The 22,889-nt window shown below is 45.8% G+C and overlaps 1 protein-coding gene across 3 annotated transcripts in view; it reads right to left on the reverse strand.

The window, feature by feature from the left end:
- Positions 1-22,889, reverse strand: part of ACAD10 (acyl-CoA dehydrogenase family member 10) — a 2,051,508-nt gene that overhangs the window by 1,268,630 nt on the left and 759,989 nt on the right. For all 3 annotated transcript variants that reach the window (XM_069619514.1, XM_069619513.1, XM_069619515.1), the window contains 2 exons: positions 21,601-21,782; positions 19,971-20,121 (listed from right to left, as the gene is read on the reverse strand). In XM_069619514.1, coding sequence (XP_069475615.1) covers positions 19,971-20,121; positions 21,601-21,782 — 333 coding nt within the window. The remainder of the gene's footprint in view (positions 1-19,970; positions 20,122-21,600; positions 21,783-22,889) is intronic.

Consider the following 22,889-nt stretch of genomic DNA (forward strand, 5'->3'; position numbering starts at 1 on the left):
CCTTGTTGGTCAAATGGGGATTGGAGAAAGGAAACATCGGGCTCAAACAAGCAATTGAGTGGAATTTGATTCATGGGGGAGCTGGGCCAGGTTTTGGAGGGAGCCGACAACGGCAATGAACAGACATTTTGAGGATAACAGCCTCCGAGACAAATATAAAGGGGCCCTGCACCATTGAACAAGTTTGGGATTATAAGGGGGGTGGTGGGTGGAGGGTGGGGGGGTAGAGTAGGGGTTGGTTCAGGGCAGAGGGGTGGTTTGGAGGGGGGACCTAGACTGTTGAAACTGTAGTGGTTTGTACCTGTTATATCTGTTTTATTAAAATGTCTTTTTCTCTGATAAATGCAAATAAAACTAAGTTTAAAAAAAAAAAGAAATTGTACGTAAAGTGTGTGTTCTCGTATAGTCATTAACATGCGATTGCTACTATAGGAAAACTAAGTACGGACACAAATGACTACAGGAACAAAAGGAATCTCTATAAATGAGAAGGATGTTTCTAATGACAAAGAAATGGGTAAACAAAGTGAGTGGTTTCTCGTGTTTCCTTTCCAAAACAAAGTTGAAACCTAGTTTGGCTATTAGGGACACTATAGTCTAACGTATATTTTGTATTACAGCGTTTGGCTTGACATTTAAACCTTTCACGGAAAAAAACACATTTACAATAATATACAATCACAATTAAAGTTTCAAAAACACATTAAATGAGTAAAAACCAAGCTTAATCTAAAATCCTTTCAATTAGTTTATTTAAGATATAAATCATGAGTAATAGAGGTGTTTGATAATTCCCTTAAAATCGAACCACTGCCAAGGTTACATTTGTAAAATAGCCCCTACTCAACATTCGCCACTTTTCGTCATTATTGCAGAACGTATGTTGCTGCCAAAACAATCCCAAGCACTTTTTTCTTATTTCTACCAGAGCAGTACAATCAAGCACAAATTGATAGATTTTCTTACTTGGATCGAACCCCACAGTATCGACAGCTGCATCATTTTTATCAAGTTTCACTCTTATACTCATTCTCTCGTGTCTGCAACAAGTTAAATTGAAATCTTAAAAAGATGGATCTGTTAACACCATTAGGGAACTTCTTAGATAATTTGGCAATTGCTTGAGTGACTTGACCGCTCCCGTGAAGTTCACAAACATTTTATATCCAGCACACTCTTGCTGTGTCATGATCCAATCCATGGTCCAGAGATTATCTTTAGCTTTAAGCGAGTTCTGTACTAAAAGATCCATGTCAATACTTGCATTATTTGGTATTTCCTCACATTCCTTAGCCCAGGCTAATGCTGCGGAAATCAAATTTACCTTCGAGGCATTTGAGGAATTTGCGTCAGCGAGCAAGCATTTCCTGAACAGAGTCAAAGCTTTTCAGTAAAGAATTACTTGCAGAGCTAATTCCCAGCGAGCAATCTGAATAGTGACACTTCTAGGTAACACCAAGTGAGTTTCAGATTGATTTCGGGGTGGTCAGGGCGATCTCTCGACCATAAGTCAAAGTTGAATCGACTTTAATTTTATAAAATTGTATGATGGGTAACACAGAGAATTACCCAAACAGTGCCTGAATAATTAATCCTCGATTAGCTAAGGACTGAGTTCAACCTTAGGGTAGCAACGTTAAATGTGTCGCAAAGATTTCTATTAAAATTAAATCCCAAGGAGGCCACTAGAGGGCGCACAGGCTATGAAAGCCTGAGTGCTGAGCTCCCACGGAACGGGCCGTTTTGTATTGTATTTTGTATTTTGTTTATTTATATTGCGCACCCTGCCCTGAGGCATCTGGGCGCATTTCTTGCATGTTTACAAGTAATGGTTACAGGTTGAAAGACATTTCAACAAAGGTACAACTTCATAGAGTGCAAGTACATATCAAGAGGTAGATGGACGTAGTGGTGAGTACAAGACATGTAACACAGTTAGATACAGAGTATATACACCTATGAGTACAGCTGATTTACTTCAAGTAACTAGAGCTATCCACTTATGCAAGTCTTAGTCAGTGCAGGCGTTACCAAAGCGTGACTGGTGTTTACAATCTAGCGCAGGTGGTGGCTAGGTCTTACTCAGTGAGCCAGGATTTGGTTTTAATCTTGAATGAAGAGAGGCGGATTTCATTTCTAATAGGGTGTGGGTGTGTGCCAAAGTTTGGATGCAAGAACTGGGAAGCTGGACCCCCCTGCATTTTGTAATTTAAATCTAGGTATGGCAAGTGTGTGGGCTTGTGCCGATCTAAGTGGTCGGGTAGCTGTGTGTGCAGTGAGACGGTTGGCCAAGTATTCAGGTGCTTGTTTGGTTAAGCACTAGTGTGTGAGTGCAAGGGTTTTGTGCACAATTCTAAGTGACACGGGGAGCCAGTGGAGGTTCTGTCTGGTGTCGGAGATGTGCAATTTTCTGGGTATGTTGAGGACTGCTCTGATGGCATTATTCTGTGTTACTTGGAGCCTGTTAATGTTCTTTTGACTAGTCCCCAGGTACAGGGCATTGCAATAATCAATTTTAGACATTACGAGAGCTCTTGCCAGAATGATGCAGTTAGGAGTGGTGATGAGTTCAGGGACTTGAGCCCCCACACCCACTGAAAGACACCCCCAGGAGACAAAAGTGAGGAAAGCAGGCAGTGACCACATACAGCGCACCCAGGTGAAATTTTGAAGCCTGGGGACCCCCGCAAGCGGGAGAACGGGGCACTGCACGAGGAGCCTGTGTGGTGAACTCCCGGAGCAGGTGACCCGGACTAGAGGCTGGGCGGGAGAGGCTCTGGGTGCAACAGTGGCTTAATGCCCTAATCAGGAACTGACCCTCTGGAGACTGGGCATCCGACCCCCAGCCCCTCCGTTGAAGACCTGGGAGGGGGGAAGACGACAGAGGAGAGAGAAGCCACGCAAACAGGCAGGGGGAGGGGCCCAGACTGAAGCAAAAGGAGAGAAACTGTGACAAAAGCTCCTACAAGTAAGGGCATGGACCAGCTCCTTCCAGGGGGAGGAGGGCAGGGGACTAGGCCCGCTGCCCCAAACAGGGGGAAAGTGAGCACTGGACCGGCCTTCGGGGACGGAGACAAATCTGATCAACGGACACAGAAGCTGAGGCGAGGGGTAACCCCCATGCAGGTGACTAGTAAGGGGTCAAGAACTTCCCCCTGCCTGGCGCAGACATATTGAGTGTTCCCTTGCAGGAGGTGAAGTGACCCAGGGTGCCCAGACGAAACAATGGCAATGGGATAAACCTCCCGACGTACGAGCTGGGGGTGAGACTGAACTGAGGGCCCGGCTAAGGAAAGAGACCTGAGATCCCAACAGTTGTGGGTGGAGGCCCCTGGACCCATGCCCGGGGCGTGTGGCCACCCGAAGAAGACCAGCCATATAACCACTACCTCCAGGACAAGACCCACCAGTGATTAATAAGAAGAGAGAGGAAACCAGAAAAGGAAGCAACTGGAGGCCCGAAGGGCTCAGACGGCACCAGCTAGGATGTGTGCTTCCAGGACTTCCTCCAAAACGGGGAAAGGTGAGAATCCCTGTCTTCCACATTCCCCCCCCCCGAGAGTGAAATATGCCCCGCCATCTACCTTCACAGAAAGAAGATCTAAGCCCCCAGCGAGACGGGTGTAAATGAACTGGAGGGAAACCCTCCAAGAATTCCGCTGCCAGGAAAACACAGGAAACCGAGGCGCAGCGGCCCCGGACGAAAAGACGTACCGAATGGCAGACCAAACAGGAGACGCTATGTCCATGCAAAGAAATATTGCAGCCATAGTGCAAGAGATCAGAGACATGCGAGCGGACATCGGATCGAAAAGATGGACCAGTGAGTGGACAAAATGGAAGACAGGCTCCAGGGGCTGGAGGCCAATTAATCATCGGTTGACATCCTCTAAACACAGATCGACACCAGACTGTTATCCCTAGAGAAAAAGGACGAGGAGAGAGCCCTACAAATTGACAATTTTGAGAACAGGGAACAGAGAAACAACTGGAGGTTTTTTGGCATACCAGAGGCAGAAGGGGAAACACAGAGGGACATATACCAAGTGATCAAGGCTGTGATCCACCTCCTCGTTGGGAATGAAACAACAGGCCTCACCATTGACAGGCGAATAGAGCAGGAGGGCGGTCCGCGCTCGATCCTAGTCCGCTTCCATTTCTATGCGGAAAAGGTGAAAATCCTGGACGAGGCTAGGAGAGCCTCCACGATTACATACAACAATGTGACGATCACAATTTTTCAGGACCTTTCAATGTTTACTTTGGCCAGACGACGGATGCGCGGCCCCCTGACGCAATGCTTAAGGGAGAAAGGTATTCGGTACTGATGGGGATACCCCTTCTCACTCTCCTTTAAGTATAGGGGACAACGATCAAAACTGGTCACCGAGGAAGACATCAAAGGGGCAATCCGGGAGTACGTTGAAACTACAGAAGACCAGAGACAACCCACAGGTGAAGCCCTGAGGGAGAAACATGAGGGGGAAATCCAAAGGGGCAGGAGACGGATACCGGGATCGAGAAAATTAAAAAAGTTAAACACACTGCTGCGCAATGACGACCCCTGATGCGAAGTGGTGCGGGGTTCAACCCGGACAGGTTCATACTGGCCAGGAGCTGGGTCATCCTCCACGCCAACAGCAAGTATGGTGGGAAAATTGACAATGAGTACAATGATTGCGAATTAGAACCTTTTTGCTGTGGAGGTGAGGGAAGTGAAGAGGTACTAAGAGGGGGCGAGGGCTCTAATTGAGTGGTGTCTATGGGGAAAGGCCCAGGGAAAGAGTGCAATCTGGCGGTCCAGTCAAGTACCAGGAATGGTCTGATATATTGGCTGGGGCTGGGGCCGGGGCCGGGTAGGGGGAGCGGGGAGCAACAGGATGGGGCTTAGGGGAAGGAGGAGGGAGGGAGCATGTGACCCCTTTGTTAGAAGGGGAGGCAGTTGGGGATAGGCCCCACCAGGAGGCGTGGGGGAGTTGGGAAAGGGGGGGAGTGATGTTAGTGGTTACAAGTAAACAGACAACTCAGGATGTGGGTCATAGGCAAGGTGTAATGAACGTAGGCAAAGGTCGGGAAAAGAAGGAAGAAAATGAGGCTATGGCACTTTTAGAGCAGCTAAATAGTTGGCAGTCTGCCAACACTGGAGATGGGCTCCCTAATACACCCACAAAGAGGTCCCTTTTGGGCAGAGAATTCAAGCAGGCAAAGTTAGATCTTTTTCTCCAGGAGACACACTGGGCGAGGGGAAAGGAACCAGTCATCCGGGGGAGGTGGATCGGGGAGGTATACCACGCCTCTTACAAGACGAAAAAGAGGGGCGTAGCGATTGTCATGGCTAGCGATCAGGGCTTCAGGATGGAGGGGGTGCTTAGAGACCCGGAAGGCCGGTACCTGTTCATCAAGGGGGAACTATAAGGAGCCCCCCTCACACAAGCAGTGATCTACGGGTCCAATGAGGAGCAAGTGCTTTTCTGGGAAAAGGTCAGGGACAAACTGAGTGTTACGCTCACCTGGTATCCACAGGGACGCCACCCAGCCGGGTAACGTCCCTGTGGTCAAGTGGCACAGCGAGTAGAGCGCTCGCTTTGACATCCATGCAGAGCATGCTAACGCAGGTTCGAATCCCGGCGGGGCCAAACTCAGCCTTTCATCCTTTTCTGAGGTCGATAAATGAGCACCACACACCGTGGGTAATATTAAGCAGCGCTCAGATATCTAAGGGTTCGTAGCGCTATATAAATGCCAAATTATTATTATTATTACTCGCTGGTATCCTTCTCAGCTTTGCCCTGATGTGGTCTATGGGGAAGGTTCTGCCTGAAAATACAGGAGGACTGTGTTCAAGACTGACCGACTCGGGTAAGTATCCTCCCTCCACCCCCGTATGATTTCAATCCCTCTGGCGCCCTCTCCTCACCTTGTGGTAGAATTAGGCGTGCTCGACGTCCTGCCTTCTTTGCAGGGGCACGTTGTCTTTCATGGGCGTGTGCGGTCCCGTTACTTCACTGACGCCAGCCCGTTTGATATTGTTCAGGTAGGTCTTATTGCTGTTCTTTAGTTTTGTTGCTATCCTGCATGCCTTTCTTTGTTTAAAATGTCTCTTTTTTCCCCCTTAGGTATGCAGAGCTTCAACGCGGCGAACTGGCTTGGTTGAGCCCTGCTGGTAAATGATGGCGCATTAAGAGCGCTATGATGCGGTAAGTAAGCGCTATGCGCAGCGCTGCAAAGTCTTGCCTTTGCTAACCTGTGTTTTCCTTCCTTGTAGGTCGCAGTGTTCTTCAGCGCGAGTGGAATGTCCGGAGTGGTGCCAGCCGAGAGGCGACCAGCCAGGTAAGCCTTTTGAGCAGTTCGTAATTTGTAAATGTCTCTACTGTTTTCTTTAATGTTGCCTCCATCTTCCTCTTTCAGGTCGTTCTCTCCCGAGAGGCGTGCAGATTCGAGGAAGCTGTTCTCAGTAGCTGCAAGTGTTTAAAGATGAAGACTGCAGGTAAAATGCTGCTGCTGATGATGATACTCCTTTTGTCTCCTTGCAGGTTCTGTTTCTCCGAGGTTCGAGGGATTAGCTGGACACGGTGAGCGTCACGTTGCAAGCTGCAAAGTAACGCGAAGCGTGTTGTCTTGCTCGGGTGTGGTTTAAATAGCCCCAACAAAATAGTCCAGGTAAAGTAGTCCCTAGGCTACCACACCCAAAACACTAGACCGCATAGCTTGGTTCTTAGGAACCAAGCTATGTGGATGCCTCCATGTTGGCTGACAATACAATAAAGTAGTTCCCAAGCATGTTGTTTTTCATGGTGTATGAACCTGGCGCCATAGGCACCAGGACTGGCCCCATGAGGGCTTTTGAAGAGGATGCCAGGCTCTAGAGGCCTGAGTCCTGACTCCACCTGGCCAATGGGTTTGCCAGAGGGGGTTTTGGGCAAGGGTCGTGACAAGGAGAATGTTCACAGAAGGCACTTTTATAGTTGCGGGCAAGTTCAACATGGTACTTGACCCTGGGAGGGATAGGAAAAAAATGTCAGCACAAAAGCATGCATGTTACGTTCACCTGGCTCCCACAGAGGCGTCGATCTGAACTGGACAGCTGCAGTCTCCACCAAAGTGACGCGTAGGGCCGAGATGACGGACTGGACTGGCCCACCTAGCTTCGTTTGCTTGGCCCGTAGGAATATCCTTCTGCAAATGGAGAAAGGGAACCACGTGTGGAGTTGAGTGTAAATTCCCCCCACCCCTGCTGTTCTCCCCACAGATCACCTTCGATGTCCCCTCCTATAGTCTCACCTGATGGTTTGAAAAGATGAGCTCTCCATCCTGCATTGAGCGCAGGGGCGCGTTGATAACCAGTTGCTTCACTGGCTCGAAGGAATCGGTAAGTTCCAGAACAATAATGACTCCAAAAAATATGTAGTTCGTAAGAGTTCACATGTCAGAATTTCACTCTTGTCCGATTCCTTGCAGTTTGCAGCTTGACCCCAGCGAAGAGTTCCTTGTGGTAGCTGACGAAGTTCAGGTAAGGATTTGGCTTATCCTACACAGTTCCATAAAATAAGGCCAGAATGTAAACTGCCTGTTCCCTTATTCAGGTGTGGCGAGAAAATATGAAGTTCGAGGAATTATGCCTCCGGCGTTAAAATTAGGTAAGTCTATTGCGGTGAGACGAGTTCCCTTTATTGTCCCGTTGCCTCACCTTGTCGTCCTTTTGTTCCCCTTAGGGGCCGGGTTGCGGCGAGGATGCAATGGAGACTGCGCCGACCCGTGAAGAGGAATAGTACCCCAGGCAGTAATCAGGTAAGTCTATGGGGGTAGTTACTATTGCCTCTGTTTATTTCCTTGGCTCACCTTGGCTGTTCTTGTGTTCCCCTTAGGTGCCAGAATGGGGTGGAACGTGCAGAAGGATGCGGTGGATCGTGAGGATGCTGCGAGGGCCGGTGAGTTCAGCGCGGCGCTGCAGCAGGCGAGGCGGCGCGCGTAAATGCTTCTTTCTTCCAGTTCGAAGGTGTGGTGGATCCGGAATCCAGGTAAGGATCTAAGGTTTGCTCTTATTCTAACCTTTCTCCTTCTGTTCCTCCCTTTTTCTAGGAGCTGCAGACTCGAGGGGGCGTGGCAGAAGACTGGATGCAGGCTTGCAGACACGGTGAGCGTTACGCTGCTGGATGCAGAATAACGCGAAGCAAGTGCTGCTGTTCGGGCATGGTTTAAATAGCCTCCAAAGTAGTCCCAGGTGAGTATTCTTCCCCAGCCCCACCCGAGTAAATAAAATAGCCCCGAGGTAAAATAGTCCCTTCCAAGCCTCATTTGGTTTGGAGCTCTGCAGCATGGTCTGCACCAGGTAAGCTTGCAGCATGGTCTGCATCAGGTACATTTACTCTATTCGCCTGGCGCCTATGGCGCCAGGACTGACTCTCCTTATGAGCCTGGCGCCATAGGCGCCAGGACCGCACCCAAACAGCCCCCAACAGGGGCTTTTGGGCTTGCTCAAAACAACTTGATACCTGCTTCCGGGGTTGCTGGGCCTGGTCTGGTTCCCCGCAGAGCTTCTGTAGAATCAACCGTGAACTATGCATGGTGGGCACACTCCTGGCATCTCTAGTGGGGGGGCCCCCCCTTCACATACTACTAAAAAACCCATGAAACATTCTCTAGAATCGACTACATTCTGGTGGATGAAACCGTACATGGATACACACAACACCTGCGGGTAGAACCGGTCCCGTGGTCAGACCATGACTTGGTGAGGGTCACCATGATAGGGGGTTGGGGAAGCCAACGGAAGGGGAGGTGTAAGTTTAACGATAATCTCCTAAAAGATATGATGATAGCCCAAACGATCCCAGAAAACAGTGAATACTTCGAGCTAAACAATAATGGGGAGGTTAGCCCAAATCCCATTTGGGATGCATTTAAAGCCACCATACGAGACGTCCTAATGAAAATAGGGGCCCAGAAAAAAAGGCAGAGGGACAGCCAGGAAAAGACTTTACGAGAGAAAATAGCACAGATTTGACCGGGAAGGGCACTGGAGGGGTCTATCACCCCAGAGCAGGCGGCTGCCTTAGATCAATATAAAACCCAATTTAAGGAACTTCAACTGGGTAAAATTGAAAGGAGTCTCCAGTTTCTTAAACAAAAGTATTACGAAAAGGGGGATAGAGAGGACAGCATTCAAGCATGGAAAATGAGAGAAGTCCAGAAAAGTAGGATGGTCAAAGCCATGAAAAATGAGGAGGGAGCTCTACTTTATGACACACCAAGTATTGGGGGAGCTTTTCAGCACTACTATGAACGGCTGTACGGGTCTGAGTTTAACGGGAAGGAATCTCTTATCAAGGATTTCCTGGCTAAAATACCTATACCAGGTCTAGACCATGACCCAGCGGAAAGCTTAGAAGCTCCAGTAACAGAGGAAGAGGTAATTGAAGCGATAAAGAATATGAAGGGCGGGACGGCGCCGGGGGAGGACGGATTATCTTTAAAATTCTATAAACTGTATCGATCCACCGTCGTCCTGCATCTGGCGAGGGTTTTAAATGCAGTCCTCAAGGGAGACATTCTACCCGAGACGATGATGGGGGCTATAACAGTAGTGCTTCCGAAGGAAGGCAAAGACACAACGGAGTGCTCAGCATACAGGCCAATCTCCCTATTGAACATAGATGTCAAGATCCTGGCAAAGGTCTTGGGGTAAACGGATGGAGGCAATAATGCCGTCCCTGGTTCATGGCGAGCAGGTGGGCTTTATAAGAGGGTTTCAGGGAGCGGATAACATCCGGAAGACCATTAACCTGATGCACTATGCACGGGAGGTCAACCTGAACGCTAGTCTGCTATCCCTAGATTCAGAGAAAGCGCTCGACAGGGTGGAATGGAGATACATGTCCATCCTCCTACAAAAAATGGGATTTGGGGACCATATGAGAAAGTGGGTGGGAGCACTGTACAGGGCACCCACGACGAGAGTACAGGTGAACGGGAGCTTTTAATCTTACCAGGGATACAAGACAGGGATGTCTGTGGTCACCCCTTATATATGCCCTAACAATGGAACCCTTAGGAATAGCAGTGAGGACCCCCATGGGAATCCAGGGTATCCATAGGGGACATGTCGAATTTAAACTCTCCCCGTTCGCCGATGACATTCTGGGGTACCTAGTGGACCCCCCAAAGACACTCCCGGCTCTGCTTTCTTTAATTGATACCTTTGGGGCCTTCTCAGGTTTAAAAATCAACAAGTCCAAATCCAAGCTCCTGTCGCTCCGGGAACATTTTTCTTTTCTAGGGATTAAATTAGAAAAGGTGGCAATTCAATACTTAAGGGTACGACTAACCAGGGATCTAACGGCTCTGGCGGCAGCGAAATTTAGCCCACCAATGTCAACTATCAAAATGGACTTAAACCGATGGGACAGCAAGATTCTATCATGGTATGGCCGCATGACGGCAATAAAAATGAATGTCCTGCCAAGATTTCTATACATGTTCACATCCCTTCACACGAAAGTTTTGAAGCTAATATTTAAGGACCTCCAAATGCTAGTGCAGAGGTTCATATGGCATGGCTAGACCCCTAGAACCAACTGATCCACTCTTACCCTTTCCAGCGAGGAGGGGGAGATTCGGCCTTCCGGACTTCCGGCTATATTACAAAGCAGCCCAACTCAGGGTACTACTGGAACACATGTGGGATATATGGGAACATATTGGTCGTACTTAGAGGACATGGAAACATACCAGCAGTAAGGGATTTGTTATGGGCCCCGCACAAAGAGAGTCCGAGCAGGTCACTCAACCACACCACTCTGGGAGTGTTGTGGTCAATATGGAAAGGGGACAAATATACAGAGACCCTGTCGTCATGGCCCTCCCGATGTCCTCTCTCTGGGGCCCTGACATAAAATTGGGTGAGTATTGGTCAGATAGGGGGAACGGAAAGGGTGGGACAATTATTTCTAGAGGGGGAATTGCTCTCATATGAGCCAGTAGCTGAGGTCCTGGGCACGGGGAGAATCTCTGTATTCGAATACCTGCTGTTGAAAGGGCTCCTGACAGACCAGAAATGGGGATCGAAACTGAGGCGCTCAGTAACTCTGTTAGAAAAACCAATAGACTCAGCTGATACTCTGCAGGGGATGTCTCCAAACTGTACAGGGTAATGAATTTAAGCGATAAAGACAGGCAGGGATTTAAAACATTTTGGAATGAACTGGCTGGAGAGGAACTCACCGAAGAGATATGGGGCAAAATATACAGAGTAGCGTTGCATGGAAATCTCTTCACAGCAGACATGAAGCTCAAATTTAAGGCACTCTAGGGATGGCACAGAGATCCCCTCAAGATATCCAAGATGTTTGCAGAGGCCTCCCCGCTGTGCCCAAAAGGGTGCAGTCAGATCGGGTCACGAGAACATGTGTGGTGGCACTGCCCGCAAATACAAATCTATTGGTGGACTTAAGGGGGTAGATGGTAGAAATCAAGGAATCGCTCCCGCTAGACCCGTTGCAAATGCTCCTGGGGATACCTTCCAGGAGACAGAGGTGTATAGCTACTCCAGGATGTGGGAGACCATGTTGCGGGTAGGGCGGGTGGGCCTCGCCCAGAAACGGAAGAGCGCAATAACCCCAAATAGAGAGGAATGGTTGAAAAAATGTAAAAACAAGTTCTTGATGGACAAACTGACCGCGATGGTCAACAACAACCTGGACACCTTCAGGTCCACCTGGGACAGCATCAAACAAAAATGGGGATGGGACGTACACGGAGGTAAAAGGGAATCTGGCCTGGATCAGAGAGAGGCAATAGAGGACCATGATCTTAACAAAAGCAAGGGGCAGTCTGTCTCATGGGAAATGGGGGGATTCAACCACACAGACAATGAATGGACAAAAGTACCCTATCTGAGGCCGATGATAGAACGGACACACCGACCAAGAGAACAACTAGGCCAACATTGCCTTTTATGCCAAATACGAACAAAAAAGGGAGTGCTCTCCCCATGAAGGGGGACACTCACTGTGCCAAATATTACTGAGAACGCTGATAACACTGTGTAATAAAACCACTACTGTTAATAGGGGAAGCGTGGGGGGTGGAGGAAGGGGTAACCGGGTTGTTCAAAAAGGTTTAATGTGTTTTTTCTGTTTTGCTCTTTAAAAATGCTAATAAAAACTAAAGATAAAAAAAAATGTAATCCCAAATACGGTATGTCTCGACTCTGGCGACCCAAGGTTCATAGAGGCACCCCTTAAAGGGCAGCCCTTTCTGTACTCTGCCTGAGTTTAGAATCAAAATATTAGATTTTGAAACGTTTCTTTTTAAATTATTTTCCTCAGCATAAGACTGCAAAAGCTGCCTCTCAAGGCCTATGGGGGTTTAGTCTAAAAGAGACAAATCGTCCGCATAGAGCAGCTAGGAAATAGGATGACCATTAAAACGAAGAGGAAAACTCTGCGCAATCCATTTTTTGTTTTAGATCCGAGATATAGCAGTTGAATAAAGCAGGGGCTAAGATACACCCCTGCTTCAAGTCCCTGCGTGTAGGTTTACCAGCCGATAATTCTCCTTGTTGGTTAAGCCGTACTCACATAGAGGTGCCCGTATATAATTGCTCTAAAATATCTACTAAATAACTCAGGCAGTACCAAGCGCATAGCTTGCTCCACAAGCAGTTCCGATTGACAGTATTAAACACCTTTTCAAAATCTATAAATGCAAGGTCACTTTCCCTTCATGAATCACTCTTTTCTTTGTACATAGATTTAATAACAATCCATTCAGGGATGTGCCCGTAGCCTTTATGAACCACCGACTGGTGCCGATCGAAGCTGCTACTATCTCTTACCTATTGATTCAGTGTCACCAATATTAGTGAGGCAAATATTTTGCCTGGGGTGTTCAATAAGGCGATAGGTCTGTAGTTCCCAGGCTTCGACCTATCGCCTTGCTTATAGACTAGCTGTTCCCGACATAACATATGCCGTTCTAGCATACCTTAAAGGTCAATAAATCAGAATATCAAAATTAATTGCTTCCAGGAATGGGCGTAGGTCCCTTTGACTTATTAATGGTCATTGAAAAGACTAAACATATCATATGGGATGAGAGGTATGCGCGGTATCAGAACAGTATCTAAGTTCAATCGGTCACACAGGCCTCTATGATGTGTCTTTTCAGGTGCGTAATTGTCAACCTTGTTCCATTGCAGAGTCCCCGTGATGGCATACGATTGCGTAGTGGCAGAATTACAACACATACTTTCAGTTTTAGCTTGTGAGGAGGCATTTGCCATACAGGAAACATTGAGCCGGTAATTAACTGTTAATTGGCACTGGAACCACTGTGCCCTGTGTGAAGAAAAATGGGGGTGGAAAGAAGTAACTTGAAATTATTCCGAATGTTTGAGTTAGTGGAAGGTGAAGGTGACCACAGAGAACTGTGCTCATTCGGTTTGTTTAAATGATAGCTGTTGAAGTGGGTGTATTTTGCCATTTGGACAGCGGAGGGCAACCAAACACTGATAAATTGCATTTTATATGTATAAATAGATTAGTATTACTATTGCCTCTTTCCATGCTGCTGTTGCCAACCAAGCCCAATTTTCATTGGTTCCCTCGATAGCCTGAGCTTTAGGTGCGATGGGCGAAGCGAGAGCCTGTACGTTCCTAACTGAATTGGCATCATAGAACATGTGACTTTCAAGCCAGCCAGTTTAGATCTTCCATTACAGTAGGGGGCCTACCTTTCTGTAACTAAAACTACCAAGTATTCTTCTCTACATATATCCAACAGGTCAAAGCCCATTGGGTAAAACATGGATGCAGCCACTAAAATTATTTCTTTAACCAATTTTGAATTTATATGTAAAGACTATTCAACTGGGAGTTGCAGCAGAATTCAACTTAATCTATGTCCATAGAATGAATATTGTACCAATATGAGTGGATATCTACCCAAAACAAATGCAACACTTATGTAGATTTTAACCCCACGCTATTTGGTCACAAAACGTTCTGCATCATGGCCAAATATCTGAGGTTCAGACTTAATCCATGGCAGAACAAGGACATTTTAGCCAGACACGGCATCAATAAGGAAGAAAATATTAGCCGATTTTGTAAAAATGAAGCTCAAAAGGAAACTATGCAGCATCTGGTAGTTGAATGTGTACCTCTAGTTCAGAAGCGCAATGTCTGTTTTAAACGGTTGTTTAATGACTATCAAATACATATTTTGCACAGAGCATCAGTCAGAATAGCTACAATTCAATTTTTAGAATCTCAGAATCTCTTGAACTAAATAACCACAACATTGTGAACAAGAAGTAGAATGTGCAGATAATAGTTTTGATTAAAAAAATGCTTTTATATGTTTCAACACTGATTAAAAACAGAATAAAGATTGCATATCATTTCAAGTGATGAATCTTTCTACGCAAAAAATCTTGAGAAAAATGTGTGCCTGACATAGCGTTTTGTAGTGTTCACATGTGTGATTCATAGGATTAATCTTTTCGTAATAAATATTTTATACGAACTGTAATACTGCATAATAGAACCTCTTTTTTTGTGTTTTAAATATATTGTCAACATTTTAAAATGCAAAAGTATGAAAAGATTTGAAGAAATTGTCACCAGTTTTTTCAGATGATTCTCTGTCTTTTTTGGATGTAATGTTTTAGATGAATTTGTAATAGATTACTTTCCTTACTCTTTACCTTTTGCATAAATAATGTTCTTATTATTGTGTAAAAGTGGGAACATTTTGTATGTACAATTATAATTTGAAAGGTTGAATTTTATTCAGTCAAAACAAACAAAAAAGATCTTAATTGCGGAACGGCATTGAAGAGTCTGAACATTCAGCTTGTTTAAAACAACAGTCTTATTCGATTGTGTCGATTGCTCTCAGAGGAGGCATCTGTATGGATCCTGTCGCACCAATTCTATTTTCGGCCGACTTGTCAATGCTTCCTCCTTTTTATGTTGCTTCAAATGTTGTACGGCAATGCAAGCAAATCTCTGCTCTAAAGTGCATAATTCCGTAAAATGTTGGCTTGGCTGCAAAAGCTCAGATCTAAACCTAATAGCTAATTCGTTCCTACCAATTGAATGCATTTCTCTGGTTGTTAATGATTCCTGTAACTCTGGAGATTGATCTTTCTCTCCTCCTGTCTGAGACACAGGTGCCTCCTCCGATAAGACCGAGATTCATAATTTCCTCGCAGGCCTTTTCTATTTCTGATACTACTTGAAAATTTTCAACAGGTGCTATATTATTTTCCGTGGAACTCGTTTTACCTTTCTTTGGGTCAACTTTTATTTGGGCCGTAGGGCCACTAGGTGGTTGGGGAAGCAGAGCAGCTATAGATTGCAGGAATTTTCTCGGTCCCCGATTTCTGTATTTGTGGGGGGGTTGATTTTGGGACTTCATTTGGTCTATATTTCTTACCCTTAAGTCTTTGCTTCTTTTGTTGACAAAAGATGGAGTAATTAGTTTGCTCCTCATGTGGCAAATCCACCTGCGAGATCGGGGCAAGACCATTATCAAACACTGAAAGGACAGTTGACATGGACCCAACAGTAGCCAGAATATAAAAGAGTCACTGCTCCCCTTCTTTGCATTTGCTTTTGCTGCTGCAATGCCTGCCTATTGACTGCCACAGACTGATACACTTGCTGCCACCACTTCTGCGCCAGTGCCACGCTGGTGGTTATGTAGAGACTGCTTCCCAAACAATTATAGGTACAGTGTTCCAAACAACATTACTGATTCACATGGCTCTCGCCAAGGGAGTCCTGCCGCAGACTGCCACCACTTGCTGCCTCCACTACCACACTGGCACTGTACGCTGCGCTGGTGGTTATGTAGAGACTGCTTCACAAACAATTAAAGGCACAGTGTTCCATCCATGTTGCTGATTCACATTGCTCTTGCCAAGAGAGTCGTGCCGCAGACTGCCACCACTTGTTGCCACCACTTGTGCTCTAACACAAGGTCAAAATGATGTAGCAAACTGAAAGTTTCAAACCCATACTTAACAAGTCCTTAAACTCCAGGCTAATCACAAAGCTAAAAACACAAATGGTCTACTTCTTGGCCAACAGATGCATTGCCAAAACCTATTCTACAATGATGACATTTCTCCGGGGAAAGATCTTCCAGATGTGGACACTTTTTTGCTCTTTCTGCTTTCAAATTCCTACTCCAGACTTCTCCTAGGTAGCTGGATTCTCAAATTGCTCTCAGAGTTCACCTTATCCTCTTTACCTTCGAGCTTCAACTAGTCTCTGTCATCAGCACTTCCAGTTGCATTGTTGGATTTATCTACAGCCTCAGGCAGGCCATTCCTTTGCAGAGTCTCAGTATTCACTTGTATATGTCTCACCACAACCTGGTTTCTCACCATTCACTTGGGTAGGTCTCATTACAACATTGGATATTGGGTACTTCTGACTTGCATCCATCTACACCAAAGGTTTCTGCGCCTGCTTTCCTGCTATTCCACTAACACACCCTGCCCTCTTTCTTACAGAGCCACGTCCAGCAAGGCCAACATTTTTGGCAGAAAGGCGCTACATAAGAGCACTTTACATTACATATGTCTCAGCACGACTGGCTTTCTCAGCATCTAATTGGGTAGGCCTCACCACAACCTTTGACAGGCTTTACATCCTTGTATCAGGGCTTGGGTAACAAGTATCTCCTTCAGTTAAGTTCATCTTATACCAAGTGGCTCCGTCTCCCTGCTTCGACAGGAAGTGCAGGGAACAGGTCGGTCTGGTCCCGATCTACTGTGTAGTCTACTCTGGCGCCCACTTTCACTGGGCTTCCCCAGCCTCTTTTACAGTACCTAACTGGCTTTGTTAACTGTGTCTACCTTGAGACTGGTTAGGCCCATGCAGGGGCTGTTGAAGGGTTTTAAGTTGGTCTTTTACTTTTGTTTCTGCTGACACATTTTGGAATCTGTGATAATGAGCCTCTGCATTCATCAATGATCTCATTCAGCTCACCTGGTATTTCAGCTACCTTCATAAGCGCTGTGCAATGTCTGCATCATCTTGGATTCTGCCCACTTCCAGGTCTTTGAAATGCAGTGTTTTGCAAACTCCAGCGACTGACAAGCAGAGTCCTGGGGTGTACTCATCGGACGCTGTGGCTCATGTTTACCGGCTTTCCTCTATCTGCTGGTCGGATAAGTTTGGGGACTGCCCCAGAGTGAACCCTTGAACTTTGCTTCTGTACCAGCAAGCATGGAGCACTTTCAGGTATTTCTCTGGTTTACCATCAGCACTGATTGGGCAGTACCTTCAGACTTCTGTAAATGATTGGGAAGTTGGCATTTTTGAAGCCCGGTATGGGATAATACTGTGCTTTGGTGGGGGTGGTGAACTAGAAGGATCCCACTCCTTCCTACCTTGCAGAGGCACATTGGGTAGCGTCCGGATTGACCCAGTTCCTTGTAGCTCGCCCCTTACATGTCAACATGGAGATTTCTATTAACTTATGTAACTTACCTGTGTGCTGAAAAATTCCTCTGGTGGAACATCAAAAAAAATGTTTTAATCGAATATCCCTCTGAATCCAAAATGTCAATGGATTCCGAGAAACAGTACACAAGTCAAAGAATCTCCCTTCGATACCGACACGGCCAAGACAATGGCCAAGCTAACTAGATGGAGCTAACAGATTGGTGAACACTTGGTTAAAAGAAAACAGACATGGTGTTTTAAGTCCCTCTATTTTATCTTTTTACTTATGCTTGTTTTTGGAAAGATACTCAATATAAGCAGAGTCTGACTTTGAAGTCTAGCCCTCATCTTTCTTGACACAATCCGAGTGGCACGCTAAGGTACATTTGGTGTGGGTTTGGAGAAACTCTGAGGCACTCGGCTCAGGTACCTCTGGTACCAAATTCTAGGCACAGCATTATGGAGGGAGGGAGAAAGAAGGGCATTAGAAAGGGCCCCACAACCTTTTTGGTGGATTTGGCCTGGTGAACCAGATCTACTCCATAATAAGATGGTACTGTGGGTGGGTCACTCCGCTGTGGGAAACGTATCTAGTATAAGAGGGTCTCCAGCACCATGGGCCAAACCTTCAACTGGGTGCTTTCTAACCATGAGGTACTTACAAATGCACACACCTGGAAGTGCCCTTTTCCTGAATGGGTTGTGAAAGGTACCAGGAACTAAGGCAACCTTCTCACGATATCAATAGAGTGAAAGTCTGAAACATTTGGCCTTCCAGATGTTTTGGGCTACAACCCTCATCAGCCCTAGCCAGTATAGTCAATGGTGAGGGATCACTGGAGGTGTAGACACCTGGTGAGCCACAGGTTACATATGTCTGTAATAGGCATTGCTAACTCAGGAACTGCACCTGGTCCTAAATCCTTCAAGAATTGATAGTCTTCTTTTCTCCACAAAGTCAAAATGGTCACCAGCACGTTTTTCAGCCTAGAGATTAAATGAACTCTGTCACCTTGGTTAAGTTACAGCACAGAACTGATAGGAACTCAATGGATGGATGTCTTCAAGAAGGAACACAGAGGCGTTTTGATGGGCTGCTACTGAGAACGGCATACTGCATCTAATATATTACTTTACTCAGGGTCTTTGTAATGTGTGGCAGAGAGGGAGGCAAAATGTGTACGCAAAAAAGCCAAACTATCCCTGCAGAAAGGGGAGAAGGCATGGAAACGAGCAATAACCATGAAAGGGGGGATACAACTTTCCTGTACCCTTTAAGGCAGAAAAAACAGTTTAATCACAGTGATCTTTTCTGACGCACATTCCTTGGCATGCGAGTAAAAAGCCTGGCAAGAAGCTGGCACCAAAATTCTTAAAGCAACATCTTTCAGACACCCTTTTCAGTCCTGCCTGTGCTGCAGGCATAGCAAACCATTTGAGGAGTAAAGAGTACATAACAAACACGCTTGTATCTTTGTAATTTATTATCAGTCTTACAGGTTTAGATCAGAATTTCTAAAAAAAGTTATAGAAATAGGAAAAAAGTAATTGTCTGTTTTTTTAACACTAAATAGTGAGTATCAAGGAAACCTTTTTGTGACCTTGATGAAAATATAAATAAACTATGATTTGTAGAAATCCAGTGGTTTTTAATAGGGGGGAATAGTAACTGATCAACTTAGTTTTTGGAAACTAAGCCTAAACTGTCCACCTTTGAAACTCCGCATTAGGCAGTAACATTGGTGCGTCATTTCCATGGTTGTCCAGAGTGTAAACCAATGTATTAGTATGATGCGTCTGCTGAAATGTTATGCATTAGTAGGGGATGCAGGGGAGTCTACATATTAAGTGGCTAAATAAATATGCACAATCCAAGGGCTCCTAGTTGCTGATTCTCATTCCTAACAGTTGAGCTAGTGAGGCAGGGACTAGCATATAAACCTCAATTCGTTGCTGCATTAGAGAGGGATGTTTTTTCAATTGTGATACATTTTATGCACAGAAAGCCATTGATTTAATGAAATATTTGAATAACATGGACAAAGGTGAATAATACTTCTGACGTCTTGTATATTTCTGATATCCGTATTTTTACTGTTTACTATAAATTCCTACATTTTAATTAATAAAGTATGCAATATCTTGTAACAAGTTGCCAATTTCTGTCATAAGAAAATATCAAATGATAAGATAGCTAAAAGTCATAAGCAGTTCCAATGATAATTTAGAAACCCCTGAACTCTCCACCCTACCTGAGACTCAGTGATCTGCTTCCACTGTCTCCTCCCATGGTTGTTTGTAGATCCCCCTTGCTGCCAATTGGCCACCTTCACCCTCCCCTGTTGGCCCTCCTCCCCTTTTCTCTACTTTTCTCACTGTGTTCTTCCTCCAATATTGGAAAGTGCTCCGTTGCTTCCCGAAGCTGGGTCTGTGCTCAATAAATACCACAATAATAAAATGTTTGCATGTTTTTTGGCAACTGTTTTAAAAAGAAAACTACAGTCCTACCTGAAATCGCCATGTACAATAGTTGTCCTTTGGCTCACTGGTAGATGGGAAGGGAGCCATTTAATTAGCCTTTCCATGGCAGGGATCACATGCGTCTCAGTGGCCCGATACTGCTTTATCCACGTCTGCACCTGACGCTCAACATAGCGACCTAAACCATGTACAATTGGCAAACAGTTAATCCAGAACCAACCGCTAAAGCAACACAAATAATTATCGAACATCATCTACACATGGTGTTCCAGAAACACATAATCAAATCTCCTTTTGACGAGATGCAATGAAAACAAGTCTTGCGAAACAAAACTACTGCAGAAACTTTAAAGAGGTTTCACACTAAAATGCATGTACTGTTCAAGTTGCTCTGAGCACATAACATAAAGGTACACCAGTGCATACAATGGCATTAAATGTTGGGATTGTGTCTACATTTACAAAACATGGCTTACTCCCCCTTTATGCAGCAGTAATGTTCGTAAATTATGGGCGACCCATACTGTATTCACCAAAGGTGGAGCCCCTGCTTATGACCTCATTACCTAGGAAAGGGTAAAACTGCTATTCATTGCTGGGTAACAATATAAACCCTGATTTCTGACACCAGTACATTTTGATCAAACCCAACCAGATGCTGGTCTTTAAACAGGCCATGAAATTAAAATAAAACAATCCAGTTCCGTTTTCCCAATGCAGCATCACCAACAATAGGGATTCCAGAATTTCCTACGTTTGAAGATCTCCAGTTTTGATTTGACACCAACGGTGACGACATTCCTTAGATGGCCTATTTTAGATGTGAATTTTAGCAGACCATTAGGGGGATTTAAAAATAGTCGCCATATCAGCCTTCAAGTGACAGAGGCATGCTCAGGGCTACCAGTAACCTTATAATGAAACTATAACAAGTACAAGTCTTGCGTATGGCTTTTAAGCATGTCATTTCCGTCACAGCTTATTTTCATTGATTTGTGTGGTGGAGGGGCCGAACGAAACTTACGTTTCCGCCTCTTCCTTCCTCTCCGCCGTACAAACACTCCAGCATTTGTGCCAGAATGGATTTTCATGCCGGTGCAAATGCTGGGGATTCCTAAGGCGTTTGCTGGCTGTTTGCACCGGTGGACTCCCTAGGAATCCATTGTAAAGGCAGCATACCATGAGTGCCATGGCAAGCAGCATTTACTCATTACAGTGTACAAGCATGTACGGCGCCTTTTACCACTCCCCTTTTGCACTCAGTTGTGCAAATGAGGGAAATTTGGCGGTGGGGACCCGTTTATGTGAAAGTATACACATCACGGGTTGGAGCTGTCAAATTACAGGGAACTTGAAAATGAACCCGTATGTGTTCCGATTACGGCCAAAAGGATGGAAGGTGGGAGAGCTAATACAGAATACCTCACTGCACAGTCAAGGGAAGGCACAACGGCACCCCGGAACCAGGCAGCTTTTATGTTAGCCACAGATCACAACAGACCTCCACCTCCATACTGCACAAAAACCCTTGTGAGCTACTTTTTCACAAACTAAGATCACAAACTACCAGTAGTTATGTGTTTGGCCAGTCTCAGTTGGCCAAGGTAAAAGAAGTCACAATTGAATATACAACAAAAAAATCTAATTCCCACAGTACCATGTTTGCCATAATCATCCAGTCCTGCAGCAGCTATATCCACGGTATGAATCTTACAAAGAACTTGGTTCATGGCGTCATAGATGGCTCTGCGCTGAGTTGGTGCTAGCCCTGGCAGGGAAGGATCCTTGTAGATCTTACCAGGGCAATATTCCATCAGGTAAAAAGGAGTACCGATCATGCTGAGGATGGAAAAATATAATATATAACTTCCAACATTTTATATGTAATCTCACAATTTAAAAAAAAAAACAACAATCCCAGAAAACCTTCAAAACCTTTTTTCTTTTTAAACAGCTTTTGCTACCAATATATCAACACATCCATGATATGATATGGCATTTGTAACGCGCCTATACACAAGTGTTTCAAGGCACGAAGAGGCAAGGAAGGGAGAACAGAGAGAGGACAGAGACAACCATCTTACTAGGCCAAGTAACATTGAGATTGCGCAAGTGGAGGGGAAGGGGAAAAGTGCAAGGGGAAAGAGGAGGGGGCAGTGCTGTACATGTGATCAAACCAATAAAAGAAGTGCGGCCAGCAAGTGGCAGGTGCAAGGGTAAGTGCAGACAGCAGGTGTCCAAAAGTGCAGGTAGAAGGGCTGTAGCGTTACAGATACAGACCCAAGTGCAAGGGTTGCCGGGAGGCAATGCGGGTGGCCATCTAGACGGGTATGGACCTGGGCCCGAAATCACAGGGTAGCCAGGTGACCAGTGCAGTATCAGACAGGAAATCAGCAGGGGAGAGGAAGAGAGAAGGCAGAAGCAAAGAGGAAGGTCTTGAGTTGCTGCTGGAACCTGAGATGGTTCTCCTCGAGTTTCAGAGAGGCAGGGAGGCTGTTCCAGAGGGAGGCCCCAGCCAAAGAAAAATCTACCACCAACTTGCTGCTTGAAAAGCGACTGATCCTGAGGGAGTTGGAGGTGGAGGAGCAAAGAGCTCGAGTAGGAAGGTATTTACGAAGAGAGAGTTTGAGGTATTGAGGCCCCAGGCCCCAGAAGGCCTTGTGGACAATGCAGAGGGTCTTGAACTTAATCCTTGCAGCCACTGGTAGCCAATGCAGAGATTTCAGTGCTGGAGAGATATGATCCCTAGGCTTGAGGCCAAGGACAAGTCTTGCAGACCTGTTCTGGTTGAGTTGTAGAGGGCGGCGAGTAGAATGAGGCAGATTTAGAAAGAGGCTGTTGCAGTAGTCCAGCCTAGAGAGAACCAGAGCTTTAGAGATAGTGAGCTTCTAGGGGAAGGAGAGGAAAGGAAGAATACCTGTGAGGTGGTGCAGTTGCTAGTTTGAC

The sequence above is a fragment of the Ambystoma mexicanum genome, chromosome 10, assembly GCF_040938575.1.
Source record: "Ambystoma mexicanum isolate Mex_15411 chromosome 10, UKY_AmexF1_1, whole genome shotgun sequence".
NCBI classification, from domain to species: Eukaryota; Metazoa; Chordata; class Amphibia; order Caudata; family Ambystomatidae; genus Ambystoma; species Ambystoma mexicanum.